Consider the following 20,618-nt stretch of genomic DNA (forward strand, 5'->3'; position numbering starts at 1 on the left):
CTGGGTTTGTCCGCTGGCGCTGCCAAATCGGAATGTGGACATGGCAGAAGTGTTCACAAAAAAAAAAAAAAAAAAAAAAAAAGGAAAAGGAAAAAGAAAAGAAAAAGTAAGCAAACTGGCAAGGAGCCCGAGATGTCTGTCTTGTTGATCAGCAGCCGGTTCTGCCAGCCAGTGCAGCGTAGTACCCGTTCAGCCCTTTGCTCCTTTCGACATTATAACTGCTGCCAAAACCGTTTTGAAGATAAATGGAATAGGGTTTTTTTTTTTTTCTTCTTCTTTTTGGAAAAGGAATGATAGACCATTTCAGACCACAAAAATTCCAAGCGATAACATTGTGCACTTTCATCCAAATCTTAGTGCAGGCTGCTTGTGGACGCTATCCTCCGTAACCTGTCTCAGGAAAGACAATTTTGTGGCCTTAACCCTTTGGTTGTCGTGAAAACTCAACATTGACTCTTCTGGGCACAGTCTAGTGGAGCTCAGCACTGAATGAGTTAATTAATGACTCGCGCCCTCTCCACTCTACCCCATGTACCCCTCTCCCCACTGTCTGACCCTCCACTCACTGTGTCTGCCCCTCCACCCACTGCATTATGCACTCCAACCGTCAAAAAAGTTGTAGCAGCTTAAAGTTGCAGTTATTCCCTGTCTACTTTCTTTGAAATGAGATAGTTTTACGACTCCTTCCAAGAACGCGGCAAGTCGTTTTCTATCCTGAAGATCATCTTGCGAGCCTTTTATTTTATTTATTTTTTTTTTTTTTTAGCTTTTCCACGGTTGAGTGATAACGAAGAGGTGTGGCGCGTGAGTCGCCTGTGCTTCATTGCTGGTAATAATAACACGGATGACTGGCGAGGAAATGCAAAGGGTGAAACGCGCTTCAGCGGCAGACGTGATAGCGGAACTACGTCACGTCTTCCGGTCGCCAAAAATAGTTCTCGGTACGTTCTGCATCCACGTTGACGGAACAGGCTTACAGTCCTGTAGGTAGCTTGTTGCTGCAAGATAACATTTATCGCTGTTCGTGTTTAAATTAATCTTTATTTTTCAGAAAACTATTAAAAAAATTCCCGACGACACTTCAGGCAAGGTCGACACGCGCGAAGCAAAACAAATCGAAGCGGAACTAACGGGACTGGCAACGACCAGGCAAATTAGTCAATATTTTTGGCCGACCTTTTGGTACATGACACTAAACAATACCCAAAGTTAAAAGGTAATTTTAAAATGAACAGCTGACGACCTGTGATACATTATAAGCGGTCGATCTTCCTGTCGTCCCGATGTCGTAAAGAATGAGCCATTACTGGGTTGGATTTTTTTGAAACCCTCTATCAAAGATTAAATACGTTGGTGTGTATAGACTCTATATATTACAGTAATGTATATTTTTCACAGTTTTTGTAATATTGTCTTATTTATTATCGGATGATGCTGTAATAATACAGGCTTCATAATACAGATTGAAGTCTCTCTTTCTCTCTCTATTATATTTTTTATAAATAGCTGGGGGAAATCACTACATCATTGGAGGGCTCCAGACCCTTACACAATGTATTCAATCTCCTCCTTGTAATAGCCCAGGTGCTACGCGATAACATCAGTCTATCCAAGCGAACAGTCCACTACATCATAAAAGTTTAGTAGCAGTAGTTTCAGAGCAAAGGCTGACAAATGGGGACCTTCAACCGCCGGTCAAACATCACCTAAGGAAGTGTTCCCATACTCTCCTCTCTTTGTCGGCAAACTGAAGCAATCACACGGCAGCTCACCAGGCCTTGGCTAAATGTGGCTCGAAAGTAAGACCTTTCACAGGGGTTGAGGGCAAATAGGCAATCACCTATGAGTTAGGCCTCTTACCGCAACTCCCTGGAGGAGGGAGAAAGTCCTGCGGGTCAAGCTTGGAGACAATATAGCCACCATTTTTCAAACCCTCTGTCATAGGGACAACAGCTCAATCGTCTGTCTACCTGAGGTGAGACTGGAACCAGGTAGCTGTTGGAGCAGGGTGGGTGGGTGTAAAAGGTGGCTCTCAAGCCAAACCATTGTCTGGAGTAAGATGAGCTTCAGAGGTGACACGGTGACTAGTCATCTAGACTTTATGCAGCACAAGAATTTTTTTTGTTCAGCATAGCGGGAATGTGACTCGGTGGTAAATAGTCGTTATGATCCTCAGTCTGAAAAACAGATTACAATAATCTTGTCAGAAACTAGATAACGGCTTTTGAAACTAGTCGAGAACAGACAGGAACAGAAGCCAGCAACACACGGCTTGTGGAACATGAGTCGGGAACCTGAGCTCGATCTTCAAAGAAACACTGGTGAGACTTGTCGTCTTTGTCTTCATTACCTCGTGACAGTCACATCACAAAGCCCGAGGCCTACAAGTCTCTATGGGACGGCAAGTATCCTCCCCTAGCAGAAGATTTAATGGGTTTTTCTATTCAAGAAGACTGTCCTCCCTTGGAATGTGTCACCGTAGACGGCGCCATGACCGGTTGGTCAGACATCAGGTCCAGGGAAACAATATCTTGCTCACTTACCGTTCCGCCTCCTGCGAGACAAAGATGTTGAGACAAGGTTCACTGGGCGGAGACTGACTGCTATCAAAGTGACGTGTGTAGAGACATGGAGCAGACAATCCACCCAGAAGAGGGCGCTACCTCTGCTTTGAAAACAGAGCAACGTGTCAATGGCGCCTCTTGTCCCAAATAAATTATCTGTATCAACGATTTGCCCTCTGCGACGATAGCTATGAAGGGAGGTTAAATCTTTGCCCGTTGACAACATGGGGAACTCACAGACGTGTCTTGTTTCTAAAATTGTAAAGATGTGTCCAGACCCCGCGGATGTTGTTTTACCCATGGAACTGTAGTTCTAAACCCGTGGCGAACTTTTCCCGGGATAAAGTAGCATTGAATACAGCCCTCGAGGTCTGGAGGTTGATTTAGAACTTCCCAAAGACACTTTTTCTTGCGCTCCCCATTTGGGGTAGATTCTGTAGAAATGCGTACAGTGGGGAGAAAATACAAATAACATTTTGTGCGCGGGGATACAACACAGCTAGCACCAGTTCATCCTTTCTTCGAGAGAATACCTTTGAAAACACAGGTAATATAAGTATAGCAGAGTTATTTCGTTTTTATTGTCACATGCTGCTTCATCTGTGACCTCATACACCTGTCACATTGTGAAGCTCAAGATGTCTCATGGGAACGCGAGTCCTGCGGTCCTCGCTTACGTCAGTGCTCGTGACTACACAGGAGAAAATAAATCTTTGTCGATGTGTCCTGTCCAGCCACAAATCCGTCATGGCTCCCTTGATTGCAGTTCCTTCTGCCGGCAGGGATTTGCGATCGGGATGTGAACGGGACTACGATAAGTATGAGAGGTAAGATCCGGGGGTAGCAGGGTAGGGGAGGGTCAGTGCCTGTAGCCCTTGCCTCCAGCGGAGACGTTGTCAACTTGCGTTTGATCTTCTGACGAAGTAGGTGGGTGGGTGGCAACTTTGACCCCCTCCCCAAATTTTACCTCCGACAGAAACGTTGCCGCAGTCTGCGAAGAAGACAGATTAGCAGCTGGCTACTGAAGTCGTTGGGGTTAATGAGACTCTAACCCTGACTGGTGGACAGGTGGCTTCACGAATCCGAGTGGTTAAGATCAAAGCTGGTTCCCCCTCCTTCCCAAATCGGTGTCTGTCTCTTTCATGTGCACTGCCGCCTTATGTGTGGCGAGTTTGGGTTCGGCGCGAACTCAGGTAAAGTCCTCAGGGTTGTGAAACTTGCCTTGTATTGTAGAGAAACAGCAGGACCTGCAGGAGATAAGAAACAGACAGACAGGCAACAGCATCCACAGAACAGCAGAACAATGATAAATAAGAGGGTTAACAGCATAGGAAAAAAAAAAAAACCAAACAAAAAAAAAAATAAATAAATAAAAAATTTAAAAAAATATAAAAACGAAAGTCAGACATAAAGACAATGAGTAGAAATTAAAAAAAAAATAAAAAACAGAATAAAGAAAGAAAATAGAGGAGATGGGGAATAAACGAAAACAGACAAAGGAAAGAAGGGAAGAACAGAGAAGAAATAAGAAACATTCTATTTATTTTTATTTACTTAACATGCAGCAGAACGGGTTAAAAAAATATCCCCACCTTCTCGGAAACCATTATTATTTCAGACAGCTCGTTATCTGCAAAGCTGCTGCTAGAACATATGTTGAATAAATAAGCGGAACTCTCACAGCATCAGCCACCTCCAGGCTTGTATCGTCTCCTGGCAACGACCGTGACGACGAGAGCCATCTCGCGGCCGCTGCCAGCGACAAGCGCGCGAGAGTTATCTGCCTTGCTGCACCGCCGCGCACCCTGCAAAGGTGTTTACGGTTCAAGGGGGATAATTAAGAAACTTCACCGGCTTCTCTTTAGCTAATAAGCCGATAAGCTGAATTTCAGGCACCACCGCAGATGCGAAACGAAAACTGACTTTTCTGGGAGGATTCGGAGGGAAGCGCGTCTGCCTGGGAACTGTCCCAGCGAATCCCGCTCGACGACTTCCCGGAGTAAAAGTCTGGCAGGCGGGGGACTTGTGTCGCGATAGAGCATGTCCCGATCTGCAGTTCCGCTAGAAGACGGAAGTGATGTTGATAGGACCATACAGCGCCTTAACTTTCGAAGATTGGAAACATGAATGAAGAAGATAACAAACAGTTCTTTCTTTCATTCCTTCGTTCTCATCACTTTGCTAACCAAAACTCCGCTGTGAGACACGCATAGGTTAGGTAGTCAATGGGGAATTTGAAATGTTTTGGCATTGTATAGCGTATATAAAAGAGAGAAACAGGGAGGAAGTTATGGTGAGAGATAGAATATGTGTGTGAGAGAGAAAGAGAGAGAGAGAGACAGACTGCACAGCTCTCTAAAACCAGAAACAGAAGATTAAGTTTAGAGGAGTATATAATGTATCTTACCCTATTGGCAGCAGAGACATCACACAGTTTTTCTGTTTTTGTTTTTACAAGTAGTGCGAACGAGAAAGCGAGATTGAGAGAGATTATTTTGTGTTAATAATAATAATAACAATAATAGCAACAATAACGACAGCAATAACAATAAAAACACAAAAAGTCCAATTTAGCGATGATTGCTCTGCTCAGTGATACGGGAAGGGGATGAAATGCATGAATGCGTTGCACAATACATGCACATCATCGGTTAGAAACAATGCAACATGTGTTGCTCAAAGGGTTACTGCATCAGGTGATACACAGGCACGGTACCCACAGCTTCCCACCGCCACTTGCAACACCAGGTCTCGTGTGCATGTCAAGAAGATGCTTGCTGGGGAACAAAGTAGCGCAGAAACAGATTGGAGCAGTCCTGCAAATTAATTTGCATACATAAAGTGGGGGGAAAGGGAGGGAAAGAGTATGTCACCACCAAACTGTAGCTGTTCGTCTAAATGTAAAACCTACGATAAAGAAACCACATGCACTCAAAATTAGCTTTGTTGATTAGAAAGTGAAAAAAAAAAAAAAATTTCCAAACAATATTCTCTCATCATGTATAATTTTTTTCCTGTTTCAGAAAGCACCGAGTAAAAGAGTGAATATAATATGTAATCTCTCTTTTCAATGTAGCCTTTGAAAAGCGAGACTGCTTCTGATTCATATAATCGGTGCAGTTGGGCGTGAAGGAAATCTGATTAGCAAAGAATAGATCACTCTGTCATTACTGGCAAGCCGAGGCGAGAGACGCGTTGCTCTCCCTTGTATAGCGGGCACCTCCATCTGCTGCCAGCGCGTGACGCGACAGGGTCGTGCGTCCTGTCAGGAGAGGTCGCTGCTGCGCGCGAAACCTTACCCGGATGGGGAGGGGCTGAAACTGGTTAGCTCGCCATTAGTCTTCAATGAAATCAGTCTTTCTGCTCCCACCTTCCCACCTCCGCGCGGCCTTGGAAGAGGAACCGACAAACCGATATCGGACGGATAAGGGGTAAAATTGAGGGGTGGGGTGAATCACTGGGTTGTGGACAAACTGCCAGACTGACTGAATAAATGAACTTTGTTTTGATACGTCATCTGACCGTTGCACGAATGGTGGTGTTGCAGTCGCATAGAAGAAAGTTTTAAGCATTCATTCTTCGTAAGAACCGCATCGACGATGTTTCGTTTATCCAGCACGAATAAAACACGGAATACTGTTAAATAATAATTGAGAAGGTTTTAACCTGCACCTAAATGATAATTTATGACATAAGCTTTGTGCTGCTGTCAAGTAACATAACTGAATGTTGGAAAGAAGTTTAGAAAACCACGTATATTTTTTCTCTCGAATATTAACGTATTTAGTTAACTGAATCGTTGACATGTTGTTAGCATTAGTGGTGGCAATTTGTTTAAATATAAAAACACTTCAAGCATCAAAGCTAAATTATTTAGATTCAGAATGATAAACAAAGGCGAAATAATAATAATAATCATGTTGTTCAGTCTGAATCTAGATATCTTTGTTTTGATGTCAACCCACCATCAACAGTACTCAGGCGCTCGACTCAGTTTGTTGTGTTCTCGGTTAGTGTAGCTACTCAATGAAGGTGAGAAGAGGTCGAATGCCATCTGCATAGATGCAGTCACTTTAGCTCACTACCACTACTAAAATATCCATTTGCAGCCTTCTCTTCTTTTCCGACAGTGTTTTGACTCGCAGATGTGATTTGTTATTGTATTAGTGATAAATAAAACGCTCTGTAGAACTCACAGAGTTCAGAAAAAGAGACAAAAAGAAGGAAATAAAGAATAACTTTTATTTTTTGATGTGCTTTCACTTTCAGAAGATTGAAAAAACAGAATCTTGTGGTAATCATAAGAAATACTGATAAGGCACACATACAGAGGTATTTGTTTCGTCTTATTATTATTTAAACAGCAACATTAAAAAAAAATCTCTTAAAATGTGTGACTAAAATGCTTTAAAACCAATGCGTATACTCTGTATACCGTTAGTCTGTGTCTGTGTGTGAGAGAGAGAGAGAATTAAGATATAAACTTTTGTAGAAAACCATTATATAACGTGTGATGAATGTAATGAAAGATTATTATTTTTCTCTTTACGTTAATAGTGTTTTGTAGCCGTAGAATAACGAGAGAACATGGTGTCCGTCGACAGCAGACGTTACCTACAGTCAAGTCACAACTGGTTTGTGCAGACGAGGATAATAAACAAAATGCGGCATCGTTATCGTTCATGAGAAAATAGAGTGTCATGGTGAAAGTCGGCACGGCATATAGTATAAGGGAGGTAACCATGCAAAAAAAGCGAGTTGGACAATGTTTTAAGAGTTTTTCCCCTTTAACTGCACTTTACTCTCGCTATATATATATATTCTCACTCTTTCTCATTTATTTCTGTCAGGAATTAATTTCCAAAAGATCCTTGAGTTAGATGAGTTTGACATGAAGCCAAATCGCTGGCTTGACAACATGCACGCACTAGAGACTTTGGAAGAGAGATTACTAACAGTCCGTTTTCGCTCTTCGTTTCGATTATGTTGTATAATTCGACATCGTGTAACATCAACTTAACTTTTATTAGGTTATGTAGGGCTGCTATTTAATGTTACAATTTATCCAATAGAGTTTACAAATCTGCAATGATTGAAAAAATAAGCCAAAAGTTGGAGGAGACATGAGTAACATTCGCTTTAGTCACACAAAATACTGCGTTTATAGGTCGCCTAACGGACGAAAACGTTACACCGTGTCTAGTAGCTTCTTTCTCAGTGTAGTACATTCATGTGAATGTAATTTAAACAAACAAAATATTGCAACCTTACATACAAGAATTTCGAACTGTAAGTAGACCGAGGTTCTGTTTTGTTAGCATCGCACCATAAACATCTAGGAAAGACAACCACGAGGGAAAAACCATCATAAGGAATGTAGGTTACCTCCCTTACACCATCTAAAGTTCTCTCCTCGGTCAGGGCTTACTCAACCTTCCAAAAGCTCGCTGTTTTCATTCATTCGTTCCTTTTTAAGTTCACTCATGTATTTCAGATAATTTTAGCATTACGTTTGTTGTGTTTCTTTATTATTTTCTTTGCATTTTCACCGTCATTAAGACAAGAATACTGTGAGACAGATACATAATGCAAAAATAAGTTTCTTTACCTTAGGATGAGCAAATAAAAAGAGATCCATATGAATTCAGACACATCTTTCATTAAACAAACTATCTTATTACAAAATTTCTTCTCACAGAAAAGATGCTGATAATGGAAAGGGATACTTTGTGTGTCACCCGTCATCAACTGTAACGAAGATTGGAGGGAAATAAGGTAAGGTAAATCGAAAAAAAAGAAAAAAATGGCGGGTGTAGAGAGTATAGATGTCTGAAAAGGGACATAAAGTCATCTTCTTGTGAGAATGGGAAAAAAAATGAAATGAAATGAAAATAAATCAAATTAAATGAGATAAAGTATACCAATGTATATGCTGAAAATGTGCAGGATAACTATAGTCTAGATGTGCGATTTCAAACTGACCGCTTTTTTTTTTTTTAAACAATAAAATATTAAGTACAGACACCGCAGGTTTTTGTGTACAGGTAACTAAGACAGGTAAAACTACCGGAGTATGGCGTATTTAAAACAAAAATATGAGAGTCGGGGGTAGGGCGGGGTGACAGGGTGTAGTGCACATGAAGAAAAGCAAAATAAAATGTTAGGATTTCCGAAAGCAGTTGCGTCAAAGGCAAGCTGCAGACCGAGAAACTTTTCGCGAACTTTGGCATCAGGTTTGACAAAGGCAAATATTTACAACTCTGAAACATTTTAGGTTAAAAAGAGAGAGAGAGAAATATCCGTGTGTGAGAGAAAGACAATTTACTAATTAATACAATTTATCTATTAAAGATAGAGGCGTCATGGCAGAATCTATTGCACAACGGATGTTAAGATGACAGACCTTTTGTGAAACTAGAGACTCAAGCCTTAGTGGTGAAGGGAAAGCAAGCAAGGGGAGAACTGACCCTTAGACTGACCTCGTAAATGATTATATTGTTTACTGGGACTTTCACCTTGCTGTGTGGGTAAACATATTGACACCGTTACACTGTTGTTTAATGGAAAAAAAGAATGCGTTCTGAGCTAAAAGAAAAGAATGGTTGTCTTTCTCTATCTCTCTTTCTTTTGTTCAGTGTTTGGGTTATATATATATATCTACTCTCTGTATATTTCTCTCTAATTCACTCGCTCTCTCACTCTCTTTCACTAGTTCATAAACGTTTGCCCATGACACACAAGCAAGCGTCAACACAGTCTTTCCCCATCTCAACACACACACACATATATGTGTATGGTCCTCTTGTTTTGGAGAAATAATATGTCCACAGTTCAGTAAATACCTAACACAGAGACACAATGACGAAGCGCTCTCTCTCTCTCCCCGTACTGCTCTTTCTGAGAAAACACGCGCACGCACACACACACACACAAACGTTGCCCAGGACCCTGTTACGAACGTCATGAAAATCACAGCAAAACGTTCACTGGTACCATTGACGAACGTCCTGTTACATCACAACAAAAATGTTCAGTATTGTCAATGGTGTGGAGGAGAGCTGGGCCACACCCTATAACGACTGTCATGAAGATCACAAAACACGTTCATCGGTTTCAATGACTTTCCGGATCTCCCACATTCTGTTTCCTTTGGTATGAACATTTCAACAAAACGTTCATCGCTACCCATAATGCAAGCAGGCCCGACACCCGTTTGGGTTTTGTTTTTTTGGTTCTTCTTTTTTATTATTTTTGTTTTCTTTCTGTGCTTGTCAATAGTCGTTAGTGGCTGCCCGCAAGACCGTTTTCAGCACGTTAGGGTACGGGTAACTAAACAGATTGTAATCCGGGTAATAAATTTTCCAAAGTCGTTTCAGGTCAGTTGGGTTCACCGTCTGGTAGAAGCTGTTCATGACCTTCTCAGAGTTAACGAGGGTATCGGCCATGTACGGCGGCTTGAGCACCTTGAGGGCGCCGGCCCGCGACAGGACCTCCGTGGTGTCCGCCACCAGGGATTCGAACTTGCCCACCACATCGTACTGAATGGCGCAGGGCTGACACAGCTTGTAGTACCGCTCCCAGTGCTCGTTCAGCAGTCCTGTGGCCTCCCGCTCGTTGTCAACCACGAAACGCACAAACTCGTTGAACGTCACGTCACTACCGCTCTTCAGCGCCTGCGCGGTGGCGTTCTTCCGGTACCGCTGTATGATGCGGCGGCCGAAGGTCTCGTGGAAATACTTACTGTACTTGGCCAGAAACTTGTTCTGGTACGTGAAAAGCAGGCGCTCGAAGGGGTCGCGGACGAAGACCAGTTTGGTGGACTCATGCAAAATCTTCTTGCGCTCGGCCGGCGGGAAGTCGCTCAGACGCTGGATCAAGTGTCCGTACTTGCTGTGGGCGTCGTAGGCGGAGATTTGCAGGTGGTTGCTGGCGTTGACCTTGCCGGTCAGGAAGATGAAGATTCGCCGCCAGTCATTCTGCGCCACGCCCGGGATCTGACAGAAAGCCAGGCGATGTTTGCGGTCCACCATGATCATGGACAGCCGCTCGGCCGGCATGACGGAGGGGTCCACGTAGTGGGGCCTCAAGCGTCGACACCACTGCCGCATCGTGTCCACCCGGTCCGCGATCTCCTTCTGGGTGGGCGACTGCTTGGGTGACTGAGGACAGGAAAAATATATTTCTAAATTAGTTTTCTATTTTCTTGATCTATGAGAAACATAACATTTATCTGTATAACGTACTCTGTCCCAATGTTTTGTTATTTTCTTCTTCACCTGAAACTATTCAGGATGCGAGAGTAAGCCATTACGCGATGGGATAAATGGTTCAGGACAAATATAATAGTGCTGTTTCCGTGGTTACGACGAAATGGTCAGTCCCTGCAGATATTGCATTATGCTTCTTTACTGCAGGAACGATCGCCACCGATCTTATATTTATAATTAAAGCAACATCCTGGGAGTTTGACTTGGTAACGCGACTTTACGCCATACAAACTGAAAAATGGTATCTAAATAAAATCGGCGTGCGTTAAAAAAATGTGTATTTTTGTCTTTAAATCTTATTATCCAAGTAAACCGTTTTAAACATACCGCAGGTACAGCAGCAGCCGCCACCACAGACTTAGATTTAGTCGCCGTCGTCACGACCGTTTTGTTAGGGGTCGACACAGGACCTGCTGATCAAGAAAAGAAAGTTCAACCTTTATGAGATTCAACGAGGTCGTACTAACCCAGTGAAGCAAACTGAGAAAACAACAACAACAACAACAACATATAATAAAAACGGGACAAACATACAAAATAGCGAGTTGTGATGGAAGGGAGATAATTTCGAGTGAGCAAAGAAAGAAAAAAATTCATTCATTTCTTTTTGTAGTCAGGCTGTATGTAAGATGGATATTTTAGTGACAGGCCCTACCGTACAGATAAAAACATTAAATTAATGAAATAAAAAAAACGGAGGGGAGGTCATCAAGGCCAGATCCCCAGGAAACATAAAAATGTCATTTCAGTTTATTAAGCGTTTTCAACTTCCTGCACACAAGCCTTTCCCATAGTCCTTCCCTGCCTGGACAAAAAAAGCACTTGATTCAATGAACCACCAATAAAGGGGAACAGTTGTCAGCGGTGTTTAACCAGAGTATAGTCTCTATTTTTAGCTCCTCTCACCTGGAGATAAACTAACGGGTCACAAGGACATCTCCAGACACACAACACACCCTTCACCTGCGTGGATTTGTTAACAGGATTTACTGGATAAAAATTGCACAAGTCAGGTAAGCAGAGTCAAGTGTTGGATGAGCCCGCGATCGCAGTTCTCTTAATTACATCCATTAACATCAGAAAGACATAAACAACCAAAGTGGTCCGAGTTCCAGAATATAAATACAGATGTACTCTCTGTAGGAACGTCCTACAAATAGGTACATCTGTTAACCACCCCGTTCTCTCGTCTTTTTTAATCTTACCTTCTTGCAGTTTTTCACTCGAAATGTTGGTATCATCATTCTTAAAATCGTTTAACCTCGCCATGGAAATCATTAATCACCTACCATCCTGAATAAGTAAGGCAAAAAATGGTTTGACGGAACTCGCTAAAAAGGACCTGACCTTGTTTTGGGGATCCTTCTTCCTTCAGTTCTCTCATCACGACAAGGTGGGCGTCATCGAAAGATCGGGTGAACGACAGATCAGTGTCAAAAATCCGCCAGTGACCTGCAGAAGCACGAACGCACATTTGACATTATTGTGGAAAGCAGGGAAGTAGTGTAAAATTAGAAACAGGAAGATCTTTGTACTTAAAAAAATATTATTATATAGAAGGAGAGACAAGTTTCCACCTTCACTTTTGCAGTTAATGCTCTCAGTCAAAGAAAGGGGGACTTCTACAGAATAATGTCAAGGTACAGACACGCTGATTGGCGGGTACTCTGTCGGGTAAACTGTCAACAGTTTCAAGTCAGGACTTTCCGTAATACAAGACTCGTGTCTAACCCCTCCTTCTTTGCTTTCTTTTTCCATTTTCGTCTTTCGTCCGCACTTCTTTTCGCCTTCTTCTTCTCCTCCTCTCTTATTTTTTTTGTATTTTTTTTTCTTTTCTTGTCATTCATTCTCTCTCTTTCTCATTTGATCTTTTTTCTCTATAAATGAGCTCAGGTGTAGTCCATAAATTTGCCTTCTCTCCCCGGTTTTGTTTTTATTTCTTTTCTGTTCTGTTTCTAGAGGTTAATTGGCCATTTAGATGCAGTTGTCTTCTCGTAGCTACAGTTCTCTTCTCTTGTAATGAACACTTAACAGTACAAACGCTCCTACCTCTCCTCACTTAACTGTCCCTCTAACGAACTTAAACTTTCCTGCACTTGAGTGAGCACTTCCGGTTCACAAAGGCATGCGCAGATTACGTTAGCATTGAAACCTAACACAAGGTACAACGTCCTCTTTTCCTCTTCTCTAATGATCCAACTCTGCTTGAAAAAAAACGAAATAAAAATACCAACTCTCGCTTGTCTTAAATTTGTTTTTCGTTGATTTTCAAGGCTTTTGAACATTACTCACGTTGCGTGAAAATTTAACAAGAGTGTTAAAACGAACGCAACAGACATTTCCACGAGGCCGCTTTTATAGCTACTACAGTCTGGTACTGACAGATAGCCGGACAGGTAGCTATTTCTAGATAGGCAACGATAAATTAAGTTAAATGCAGGACAATAACCACTCCATCTTTAAATACGTCACTATCTATACACAACTGCTACCACCATTATTATCATCACTAAATGCACCTTTACCTCCATTACAACACCATCTTTACCATTACACCACATTCTCGCCATTATCACCATCAAATACATCATTGTTGTCATAGCAACCGCCATTACATCACTATTACGGTAGTCGTTGTAACCACCATTACCATTATCTAATACATCATTACGAAATACACCGCCGGCCATTTTCAGCACAGTGTCAACCGTCACCACGTGCTGTGAGCGGCGCACCATCGTGACGTACCCAGAGCCACGACAAGGACGACACACAGCACCCAGATGTTCAGCAAGCACAGCGTCACTTTAATGCATGACGTCATCGAGCGCCCGCACGTCATCGCGCCCATTCAAGCCGGTGTGCACCTAGTAGTGCCCCCTGGAAAAAAATCATAATCATCAACAATCATCATCATCATCATCATCATCCTCATAATCGACGACGACGAGGACAGAAGCATCAGCGACAACAGCAGAAACATGAACAAACTGTTAGTTCAGGCATATAATCTTTGCGAAGTAGTCAACGCGTTCTTTTATTCGTGCCGTTAACAACGTTAGAGAGTTTTTATTTTTGATAAATATATATTTTAAAATGTCAAACCTAGAAAATAAATTCATCCGAAAAAATTAGAGAAAGAGAGAAGGGGAGAAAGAAGTATAAAACCTTAACGTTAGAGGAAAGGAAAGACCTCAATCTGTTCAAGAACGACTGAAAATAATGTTGAGGAGTCTCTTCTCCTCCGTGATATTTGTGGAATGCCTTTGAAAAACAGCCTTCGCTAGTGCACAGGGGAATGTCGGGAATGTGAGGACTGTGCGTATTCCCAGGCTTCTTTGCAGACTGTGAGAGAAAAAAAATCTCTTCCATTCAACGCTTACCCTTCCCCAAGTTCTTCCCCCTCCTCCTACAAACCTTGATCCCAGGATGCCCTCCTTCTGTGTATCCCATTCACATTTGTTCTAGAGTTACACTTAGGGGGAGCTGCAGCCTCAGTGCCTACGGAGGCACAATTCCACACACTTCCCCTCCCGTTCCGAAACAGCCGTCGCTAGACAACATTAAACAAGAGTCGAGCTGTGAGCTGCCACAACCAACACAAGGCACGTGGTGCACGTGGTGCTTAAAACCGCTGTCAGGGCGTGAAGTTGGGTATGTTCTCTAGGTATGTCTAGGTATGTCCTTCTAGGTGAGGTATCTAGGTATGTTCTCTAGTTATGTCTAGGTATGTCTTCTAGGTGAGGTATCTAGGTATGTTCAGGTGTGTTCTCTAGGTGTGTATGTCTAGGTAAGGTATTCTCTAGGTATTCTCTAGCTCTAGGTATGTCTAGTATAGGTAATGGTATCCAGGTATGTTCTCTAGGTATGTCTAGGTATGTTCAGGTACTAGCTTTCAGGTATGCCAGGGTAGTTGTAGTGGTAGGGGTAATGGGGATACTGTGTATCGCAAATCGCATTAAGCTCACCTCCCTGTTGGGAAATAATTATAACCCTATTATTGATAATGAAAGTGGTAATGGTAAAGTTAGTGGTGATAGTAGTTGGGGTGGGAGCAGGAGTCGTGGTAGTGCTGATTACGATGATGACAGGTTTGTAAATGCGATAATTTAAACCAACATTCTGTGAGATGACACTGAGAGTTACACTATGACAACAGGTTTATCCTAGTGACGTCACCAGTTCCGATAATGTCAACGCTTTGTGACAAACGTTCGAGGATATCTGAGGTTGAAGCATGTATCTTACTAACATGACTGGGAGTTTGTGAGAAAGCAAATGGTAAGGAGGCAGAACCACTCAATCACACAACCACAACATACACTCATCCAGTTCTCCTTTTTTCCAACACACACACAAACACACACACACCTTACACACACACACTACACATGTGTGTTAATCGACCAACGACTGCGTGTTTGTGTACTTACCTCTCTCTCTCTCGATTAACCCACGTACCTCCCACAGTCAAGTAGCTACTGGACGTAATGACTCACACCTGACCGTATTTACACGTGAGCGGACATCAAAGGGCAGACCAGTGGTATCTTGATCAACACGATTACTGCTCTCAGTCGTAAGGACCTCACCAATCAACACACCTTCCACTTGACCCAGCAGATAGTATATCTTAATATTAATACTAACCCGTGCATGCCTGTGTGTATGTGTGTGTGCCTGCATGATATTGTGTGAGAGAATGTTACACGCCAACGCTCAGAGAATAAACAAAACTGGAAAAATATCAAAGTTTCTCAGTCTCAAGTCAGCTTCATCCTTTGTTATTTATTATATACTTTTTTTTTTCGCTCTCCCCCGCTCTATCTCCCTGTCTTTCTCTCTTTTTCAATGCTCTCGGCAGGGAAAAGCTCGGCGGCTACCTTGTTTACACCAGACGACTTTTTTCTGGAATCGTTTCTTCTCACTTCTCTCAAACCCTTCCACTCCTAGTGACATTCCTTTCACCGCTTTGGTCTTAATACTAGAAAAATATTCCATGCATGCACCAGAAACTTGTTTTCCTACGTGAAATCTTTATAAGTCGACCAGCGTCTGTTGACCGAGTTATGGTTCATAAGAAGCTCTCTAAGACGCGGGTCCAAACAACACGTGCAGACAAGATGCTCGTGACGGAACCGTCGGGTTCCCATGTCGCCCTGCGATGTTTTGAAGTTCGCGCTCTCAAGTGCCCCCTTTCAACTGAATGCTTCCAGGTCTGTCCCGGACACGAAGTAAACATCGAGTCTAGACAAAATGACCCACAAAACAGGAAGGGTGCGAAAAGTGTCGGCAGAGGAAGAATAAGAAGACGGGAGGGCAGAAGGTTATAATCATTCGGAGGAACAAAAAAAGTAGAGACAAGACAATGTTTTTCTTATCAAAATAGAATCTTCCAACAGATGCCAACACTCTTATTTCTGTTACAGACTTTTAAATTTTAATGTATTTAATGTTTGTGCTGCCAGATGTCTGTTTAGAGCGAACACGTGTCAAAGGTCATGAAAACGTTAAAATGTTTGTTCGTCTTTGGTGTCGGTAAAACTTTGTTCAAGAAGGAGTTCTAGTTACTTGACAGACCCAATGACAAGATTTTGATGGCTGTTACCTGCCAACCAGTCAGTGCACCATTTCCTGCTCCTACCGGCTGCAGGGTGCGAAAGTGCCTGCAGGCAGGGAACTGCCGTTTCCACGCTCCTTGGAACAAGTAGGAACTAATCGGAAACACACCGCTACCGCTCTCTCTGAATGTCATCATAAACTGTTTATTCTTTGCTTCTCCCCACTTCTCCATCACAGCTGAGATTCCATCTTGTCGGCCGTGAAAGATATATAAACAAACATATTTGATTTCCGGAAGCAGAGAGGGAAATCTACTTGCGAAGAAAATGTTATCGTAACTTTGGTCGCTTCTGTTTTTGTTGAACAAGGACCCAACAAAAAAAAAATTACAAGCGTTGGTGATATTTGACAAAAAAGGAGATTTTTGTGTTTTTTTATAAAATGGTTTACCTATTCCATATGCCGGAACACTTCAACAGATTTCTTTATGCTTTGATGTTTGCATGTGCACAACACTCATGCACGGAGACAGACAAAGAGAGTTTCACTTGTTGAGAGCAGCGACATGGATGGTGTGGAACTTCTTGAGGTATTCAACTTGTGAACAAAAGACACATCTTCAATGGTGGCGGGTGTTTCTGTACTAATCATTCTTTTCAAAAATGTTAAATAGGAATTTGAAGATATGGAGATGATTTTAACAGAATTGAGGTCTTGTGTTCTTGACGAGAGTGGCTCATCGTTGCGATCCAGTAAATGTCAACAAATGTCTAGCTGCTCCCTGCGAGGTGAAAGACCCTCGTGTAGAGACATCCTGAGCTGTCTAACCACTTCAATGTTTGCAAATTTCCCTACATCTTGGTAAATATCATCCTTTTGTTCTCGAGGCACGCACCGATAAACATAACCATGCAAAGAAAGGTCCCTGTGTACACAGGTCCGAGTATAAAGGTTGGTCCTAGTCCTCCCATTGGCTGAGGCCTTCACAATGTAAACGTATACATACACCATCATGACCTCTAGAGGTTAATCTATTTCTATTTCTGTTCATCGTGATGTCTGTAGGCATGTATCATGAGAACGGAAAGGCGATGTTTACCCAGATCTGGGGTAGGTACCTCACACTTAACCCTTTAATGGTCCCACCCAATGCGGGGAAGCTCCAAAGTAGATTTTATGGGTTTTATTAATGCGTGCTTTAATGTAAGTTTTGTTTTTAAAGTTAATTAGGTTGAGAACTATAAATTATTTCAGGGCAGAGTTCGCTCTCAGACTGTAGATGGTATTGTTTATCCAGGCGCGAGCAGTTTAGTAGGAGGAACAAGAAGTCGTCGAAGAAGCCATGTGCGGTCCCTGGACTGAGACAGCGGTCGGTATCCATGTCGTGGAGCGATTGAGAAAGAAAGAATTTGCAGTACGACAGCAGCAGTAACAACTACCAGAGCTGATGTTCACATGTATGTGAGAGTGGGTGGTAGTTATAACGGGAGTAAACGATACCAGGAAGCAGTAGTAGGATGGATGGATAGTCCTGGACTTTTTTTAGATGAACCAGGAGTAAACTACGCAGCACGTGCACTCTCAGGGACGTGGAGGTGGTTGGGAAGGACAAGTTGTACAGCGTCCACCCACTCCCACCCAACATACACACACACAAAACACATTTTAGACAGGGTCGGGGGTTAGTGGGGTCAAACAGATGTCAGATACGGTCACGCGCTGTGCTCAACCACAGAAGAAAAGGTCACAGTCGTAATTGTGTCGTGACCTGCTGCCTGCAAACCCTCTTTTCTCTACCTCTTTTTTTTTTATTTTAATTTCTCGGTCCAACAAGTTCATTCATTCGACGTAAAAAAGAAAACTCGGGAACAGAATACTCCTGTCTTGGCCCTGTAGTTTGGAACAACCTCTAGTCCTCTACCTTTCTCTATTCTATATTTTATATCATGCCGACTACTTCAAGATGTCTTAACAATTCCGTGTACCGGCCACGACCCCGACACGAACTGTGCATTAATACAGTTTGTGCAAATGTTCTTCACGCTTGACTGGATGAGGTGTGCGCTGGATTGGTTGATCTGTTGGAACGAGGTGTAATGTTTGTGTGAGGTGAATTTATTTATTTAAACACTCATCAAGGGTAGGTATATACTCCACAAATCATCATCATGTCTGCTTTTCCACAAAACGAATTAAAAAAAAAAATAGATAAGCAAACTCTTATACTAAAGGTAAATCACACAAGTATTCTAAATAGAAGAGTATTTTAAACTTGCACATCACCAGCAACACAAAGTACATGAGAGCCTTTAAAAAATAAACAGAAACTGCGTTGACAAGATGACAATGAGCATGAGGGTGGATCGCTTTGACAAACGCTTTGTCAACATCACCTTGCAGTGTCAACTATAGCTTGCTGGAGTTTTTTTTCCTGTTCAGGTTGATCGGTGACAGTTGACAGGTGTTTTGCAGCGACTTCTAGGAAGGCTATAGTTTTAAGATCCTACCCAGTGTTCTGACAGGTAAAAAAGTTTAAATTGCCGTTATTTAAAGGGCAGGCAACCTACCTATAAACAAAGGTACATCAGCTCATGCTAGTTTGTTCTACCATTGTTTACAGCTCTCTAAAGCAGACCCTCGGAGGACCATACCCAAGGGATTTTACATTACCAGCTGACCTGTCTGAGCCTGTTGTCAAATACCTCACTTCGCAAAGATAGATACCCCAAGGGAATTACCTACACTTCGTGACTAAGGCCCCAAGTTGTTAGGTCGTCTCCACAGTCTGAGCAGGATATAGCCTTATATGGCAACACGGACTCCTGACTTAAAAATCCTTATATTCTGGCTGGCAATTATATTCAGGGGAATAGTAATAAAGCATGGCAGGAGCAGGTTTGGTGCCGCCTACCTCGTGTTGTTCTCTAGACATGACAAACTACCTGTGAACTTTGGGAACTCATCTTTAACTCTAGACGCTCAGAGCATTACCCAGAGAACTGGAGACAACATTTAGTAATTAGAAGCAGAAGATCCTGATACGACATACATGACAACATGAACGAACATGGCAAATCCCATTCTGTCCCTGTAACTGAATGCTGTTAACCTTGTAAACCCCAGACACACACAGGAGGGGGACTATTTGAAACTCGTCTTAATTAATCAGACACTGCAGTCGAGCGACCTGTGCCCCTGTCAACTCAGTCTTTATTTTATGGTCACGTGGGTCAGGTAGTCAGACTATTAGGTTCCCTGACCCCAGCGAATAGAAAACCTCATAGGCTCGTTAGGATAGGTTCTTTGGAAGAAGGAAGAAGAGAATTCAAGGAAGGTATTGTAGTAGTCGTGACTTTGAGGCTGGGTGAGAATGGAACACAAAGAGATTATTTTTCAGGTTCTGCTGAGTGCAGAACTGATCAGCTTACCGGTGGAGAGAAGGTGCGCGAAGATGGAACATTGAAATCGGGACAGGGTGCGAAGACAAGATGGCATTACTAAACAAACAAAAGAAAACAAAAAGCACCTGCCAGCGTGTCGTCTGCTCATATATTCATGCATAACATCGATTTCCTGTTTGTCCAATGACAGACAGTGTGATGACTAATGTCACGAGCCTGTAGGACGAGTGACGCTTGCATTGTGCAGGTAGACACCACCCGAGATTATCTCCAACATTCAGGGTGGAACGTTAAACCGCATTGACATAAATACGATACGACTAACATCATTCGACGATGCATCTTTCTATAAATCTTGAAACCTCGACGAGAGTTTTAGTTTTGTCGTTCCTTCCATAGAATATAGACGGGTGGGGCAGGGCATGTGAAAGGGGGCAGGGCACGTCAGCAAGTGCACTCATCTTTCATGACAAGCCAACAGTGGTCCTTTTATACGCAGTAGGTTTGTATAGATTCTACGGTTTGTAAGGCCCCGGGAATTTAATTTCATGCATTTCTTTACCCCTAAAGACCTCATTTTATTCTGTGCTGTCAGCACTGCAGATCATCCATTAAAAAATGGCTTTTTTTAAAAAAGAGCTGTACACGAAGGTGTCTTATTTCTATCTGTGGCTGTATACCTTTTGGTTGAGAAACTCATCAACTTACATGGATCATGAAGGTTCGATATATTTTCCAGCAGTCAAAACAACAGAAATGAGTTTATCTCACTGAGGGTTTGGCTTAAATAGACAGTAAAGTAAAGTTGTAGCAGCTTTTCTTTC

At 42.5% G+C, this 20,618-nt stretch overlaps 1 protein-coding gene across 4 annotated transcripts in view; it reads right to left on the bottom strand.

Annotated features, from left to right (window-relative positions):
* Positions 1-8,070: 8,070 nt before the first annotated feature.
* LOC112557109 (carbohydrate sulfotransferase 11-like) overlaps positions 8,071-20,618 on the bottom strand; it is a 48,319-nt gene continuing 35,771 nt past the window's right edge. For 3 of the 4 annotated variants that reach the window (XM_025226748.1, XM_025226750.1, XM_025226747.1), the window contains exons 2-5: positions 13,580-13,711; positions 12,179-12,283; positions 11,159-11,244; positions 8,071-10,723 (exon numbers count right to left, since the gene is read on the bottom strand). In XM_025226748.1, the coding sequence (XP_025082533.1) occupies positions 9,836-10,723; positions 11,159-11,244; positions 12,179-12,283; positions 13,580-13,682 (1,182 nt within the window). In that variant the 5' untranslated portion in view covers positions 13,683-13,711 and the 3' untranslated portion in view covers positions 8,071-9,835. The remainder of the gene's footprint in view (positions 10,724-11,158; positions 11,245-12,178; positions 12,284-13,579; positions 13,712-20,618) is intronic. The other variant, XM_025226751.1, reaches the window with a different exon arrangement.

The sequence above is a fragment of the Pomacea canaliculata genome, linkage group LG2 (assembly GCF_003073045.1).
Source record: "Pomacea canaliculata isolate SZHN2017 linkage group LG2, ASM307304v1, whole genome shotgun sequence".
In the NCBI taxonomy this organism is placed as follows: domain Eukaryota; kingdom Metazoa; phylum Mollusca; class Gastropoda; order Architaenioglossa; family Ampullariidae; genus Pomacea; species Pomacea canaliculata.